General features: G+C 37.8%; 1 protein-coding gene across 1 annotated transcript in view; it reads left to right on the top strand.

Moving 5' to 3' along the window:
• The window catches only part of cerk (ceramide kinase), a 24951-nt gene that overhangs the window by 2848 nt on the left and 16673 nt on the right, over positions 1-5430 (top strand). The window contains exon 3 of the mRNA XM_005725314.1: positions 756-901. Coding sequence (XP_005725371.1) covers positions 756-901 — 146 coding nt within the window. The remainder of the gene's footprint in view (positions 1-755; positions 902-5430) is intronic.

Raw genomic sequence — 5430 nt, 5'->3', positions numbered from 1 at the left:
TCAAACGATGCGTCGACTATTAAATTAGTCGTCGACGATTTTAATAGTCGACATAATCGTGACTAGTCGACTAATCGTGGCAGCCCTACTGACCACTGATCCAGTGTCTATGATGATGTTAATGTAAAATGAAGTAGTCAAAAGTCACAATGAAGCAATATCACTCGTAAGTTTTACTGGAATTTCAACATTTTCTATAGTTTTTTTTTATATATATATTTGTCTGTTTCTATATCTAAATCCTGACAATAAATGAAGGTTTTCAGCTCAAACTGTATATGAAGCTGCTCAGGTCTGTGATCCAAAGTTGGCATTCAATGGCAAAATACAGCTTATCATGGAATATAAAGGGTCTCCTACTTTCCAGCTGAGTTCCCCGTTGTTTCCAGCTCCTATTCATCAGCTATTCATTCTCCCAGAGCAGGGTTAGAGTCCATTATGGTTTTACTCTGCAGCTCATATGATTTATAGATTTATAGATGAGTTGGACTTGAGAAGCTGTTATGCCTGATAGAACAGTGTGATATTCTTATTTACTGGCCTTGCACAGTTGGGCCTCCTCTTCAGTGATGTTTTTGTCAGTTCTCCAGCTGTGTAGTTATTTTCCCTCTAGCATGTGTGTGTCATTTCAAGTACATGTAACACAAGTCATTACGTGACATCCAGTCGATCTTCCCGGATGACCAGGAATCTGTGTATTAGAAGAGTCATGACACAAACACTTACTGAATTGTTGATTTCATTTTTCTGCCAAGGGTGGTGTGTGTTGGTGGAGATGGGATGTTCAGTGAGATCCTTCACGGGCTGGTTGCCAGGACGCAAAATGACCACGGTGTTGACCAGAACCAACCGGATGCTGAATTGGTGCCATGTTCTTTACGGATAGGAATCATTCCTGCAGGTGAGCTTTGGGAATCATGTCATTATGAAAAATGCGTGGGAAATCTGCTCTATATGTATTGTACAGACAGAGTGGCATCAGTCTCTTCAGTCTCTTATTTTTCACAAAATAAATATTTGAAATGAAATTAGACTTTTCCAGTGAAGTTTATGTAATAAAAAAAAAGTAAAAGTTTAATTTTAAAAAAATGCAAATATTGACAGAAGACATTTTTACTAACTCATCACTAACTTATGCTCCATTGAAGTTTGAGCTACATTTTGATAAAATAATGTCGCCTTTATTATTTAGAAATGTATTAAAATCAGTGGAGCAGCGGTTAGCACTGTCACTTCACGGCAAGAAGGCTGGGATAGAATCCACTGACTGGGGCCTCCGATATGTGACTTCTTCCCACAGTCCAAAGACATGCATGTTATAGGTAGCCAACTTTTTGTATGTTTTAGTACTAGCAACCTATTCAGGATGTGTCCTGCCTCTTCCCCACCATTGCTAAGATGGGCTCGATCTACTCTGTAACCCTGGATTGAATAAGATGTTTTTAAAAAGAGCGGATGGATGTCACTTTCTAGTCTGTTTTTTCTGGGGGGGGGTTTCTTCTGTTTTTTTGTTTTTTCTTTTTGATGGAAAAACTACAAAATCACAGGTAAACACCAACTTCTGAAGTCAAGGTCTTCTTTTTAAAACCTGCAACTTTACAATCTTTGCAGCACAAACCTTTGTAGAACATAACGCCCCGAGACATTGTGATTAGCCTACACAATTTTTATTTTTTGTTCTCAAATGAAAAATCCATGTTTTTTTTATGTTCTGTCTACTCATGACATAACCCACAGCTGAATGAACTCAGGTCACACTTGTTTTTTCTCTGCTGTCAGAAATCAATTGTGACTCTTTCATAAGGTCCTGCTGTCTCAAATAACTGAGTTACAGCAAGTTGGATGATGGATGGTTATGATTTTTTTTTTTTTAATAAAATTGGACTGAAGTAGTCCTACAGTTAAAAGAAAAGTCTTAAATGCATTAAATCACACCAGAACATGATTTAGAGTCTAATTGCGATAACTTCACACTCTCATCCCAGGTTTCTGAGTTAAAAGCAATGATCTCTATGGCAACAGGGTAGGAGCTCCCAACAGGGGCCTGCAGAGGGTCAATCAGTCCAAGTGCCATAAATGGAAACGTGCTGAGTGACATTTTTAAATCTTTAATTTTCATGAGGATAGAAATACAGTGCATGAGGCTATCCTGTGCACAGCTTGATGTTAATGACATAGGTTTTTAAAAAGCTGCTGGGCACGCAGTAAGTGATTTTTAGGCCACTTACAAGCACAATTTGGACTTTTGTCATTTTACACAAGCAGATAAATTAAAATTTTAAGTGTGTAATTTCCACTTTTTTCTAAAATTTCTGGTATATATTGAATGAATGTCTGTCACTGGCTGAGATAACACAATGGTGTTGGGGCCCATGGCTACCTGGTGAAAGCATTTGTTTACATGTTTGAACCATTACTGAGTGGGTAGTTGACCCGTGGGCTAAAGTTAAAAGGAATTGGTTGTAAAGTTGTTTGTGGAATTACCACTGAACTTTCAATCAAATGTTCTTTTTTTTTTTTAACATATCTGCTGGACAGTTGTTGTTTTTTTGTTTGTTTTTGTTTCATTTTTTATGAAGAAAACATGCATCATACTTTAAAAATCACACCCATTGCTACACATACATGTTTTGCATACTGAGTATCACCTTCCTACCCACTCATCCTGCACATTTTATTGCACTACTTTTCTATCGATGTTTCTTTTTTCTTTTCTTTTCTTTTTTTTTTTTGCTAGCAGATGGAACTCACAAGGTCATTCAATACAAAGTCAGAGCTATAAACTGCTTTTCCTCTGGTGTGGGTGAAACTCAGCTGTACTCTGTCTCCATGCCTTAATTAATTTATTAATGTGGTCATATGTAACACCCTATATGCACAGGAAAGGTAGTTTCCTAACACCAGTGAAGATGCTGTATATTTCAGCATTGAGCCGTGGCTTTCTAATACTTCCTCTAGAGTTGAACATTAGATTTTTGGGGAGTAAACAAAAAGTTCTCATAAAATCCAATAAAAGGAACAGACTTGATTGCAGTGGTGCAGGGTGACTTATACAGAAAAGCAAAGAGAGATGATGAATATCCAAAAAGAATAATAGATCTTAAACCACTAAAATATAGCGTTTCATGATTTAGTTCAGCTTTCTGCATGCCTTCCTGGTTGAAGAATTTAAAAATATTATTACTATTATACTTAAAATATTTACCATTAGCTGACAAGGATGATTGAAGAAGAAATGTATTAAAACCATTCCTTTAGTAGCTATACCACACACCTTAGTACACATAAAACTGTAAAGTACTGAACATAACCACTGTTATACTGCAGAAAAATGTTCCCCATGACTGTTAAATGGGTTTTATTATTGCTGCAGGTGTGTAAGGTTAAGTTCAGTGTAATGCTTTACATACTGTTTAATGGTAGTAATGCATTATATTCTATAAAAAGTGTTTGTAGTGGCTTCATGTGAGGACCTCATATCTCTAATAAGAATCAGAATACTTTAATAATCCCCAAGGACGTTATGTGTAATAAGTTCAGAAAAACACAACTGCTGTTAAAGTATATTGAAATGTATAAATAACAAAACGGCTAAAGAAAAAAAGGCTTGAGCATTGGGTGACATGGTTAACTGTCAGTGTCAGGATCTTAGTTAAACAGCTGGTTACACTTAACTGTCGTTCAGTCAACTAAGTGATTTCAGAGTTACTAAATCTAAAAGTGTACTTGAAGCCTGCAGCTGGTCAACCTGCCTATTAATAAAAAAAAGTTTTCTAAATCCTCTACATCAAACATGTCAGTGGTTAACGAGAGGAAACTTGTTTGTTACTGTAATAAATGCATAGATCATAACTGATCTCAGCCCGCGGGGACCAGAGACGAGCAGTTTGTCTTGCTAGTCTCAGATAATTCTCCCATCACAGACTAGAGGTTTATCCTTAATGTGCAACAGAACAACCAGAAAAAGTTGCTGGTCTCTCAGCCTGCTCAGCTCCAGCCCTTTAACACCAGGTAGTGGACACACCCATGAAATGTACATATAATACAGATTCAAGTGAAATCTGAATTAAGCAGAGTTAATCCTGCTTCCTGAGACAAAAGCCCAACAACATGACAGTAATTTAAACAGTGGATGCAAAAGGGGCAAACTTATGAGACAGAACACTGTTTGAGATGAAAGAATAGAGATTGAATTTACTTGAGTTTTAACTGATGACTATTTATAGATTTCACTGGACAAGCAGTCCTTCCCTTGCTTGCCCTGATGGGACACTGCTGCTTTATTGTGCTAACTGTAGTATGAACTAACTACAGTTGGGTGTCAGCATCTATCTCAACTGAACACTTAATTTGTTCATTTAGTTTTCTTTGCTACTGGAAACATTTTCAGGTAACACAAATTAGACAATTTTGATTTTAAAAAAAACAAACAAATATTTTAAATCAAAGGTCTGCTTTTTTTGGTTCGAGGCTGTTTTTAAGATACTGCCAGTGCAGCCATGAATATATTCATGTACTGAGGATTGAAACAGCTAAAATATCCTTTTTGGAGCAGCTCTTAAAAGCATCTAGCGTCCATTGTTTTCCCAGAGACAAAGATGATCTAACTGCTGAGATGATTTTACTGGCAAGACAGTTTTAGGGGAAACACAGATAAAAAATGGAGCATCTCCACTGAGGATTTGCCTTGCGACAGTTTATGCTCTCTCCTCAGAATATGCCAGCAAGCTATTGTGGTTGAGCAACTTAAGGGGAATAAAACATTGAAGATCTGAGCACTAAACATCATTGAAGATCTGTGTGCAGCAGTTATATTCATTCAAAGTCAGCTGGCTTTTACGGAGTAGCTTTAGAAGACTGAAATGGCACATGTCACCTTTTTTTATGCTCAGCAAAATAGCAGGCAGTGCAGGGCTGTCAGGAGCAATCGGAAAGTGTTTCGGATGTGATTATGAAGCTCGGAGGGGAAGAAGCAAAGGCCAGATAAGTGATATTCATAGAAAGTCAGAAAAAGCAAGAGAGGGAGCTCATCTTCATACTCATCTGTGTGTCCGCTACTGAATGACAGGCCTGATCTTCCCTGTCACGCTTCTGTGAGCCAGCTCAAAACATCACTGGTTAGATTTCACTCTCCTCTCTTTGCTCTCTTGCTCGCGCTCTCTGTCTTTCATCAGTGGCAGTAGGTCTATATTACCACTTGAGGATGATCAAAGTAGGGCAGATAGGTCTGAAATTACACCATGTGGTGCAGAAAGAGAGATACTGGCTGATTACCTCTCAAGTTGAAAGATTTAATGTCAAACTCAACATTTCTCACAAAGCGGGGATGCCTCTTATCCCTCATTTGTTGCTTGAAGAGAGCTGATGATAGCCTGGAGCCTGGAGCTATCCGATCAGTTAACTTTATGACTACGATGTCTCCTTGCTTCC

Source organism: Pundamilia nyererei, unplaced genomic scaffold (assembly GCF_000239375.1).
Source record: "Pundamilia nyererei isolate P.nyererei 1_Seehausen unplaced genomic scaffold, PunNye1.0 scaffold00014, whole genome shotgun sequence".
Classification (NCBI taxonomy): domain Eukaryota; kingdom Metazoa; phylum Chordata; class Actinopteri; order Cichliformes; family Cichlidae; genus Pundamilia; species Pundamilia nyererei.
Note: the sequence above shows the minus strand (reverse complement) of the source record. Positions and strands in the feature narration are given on the sequence as shown.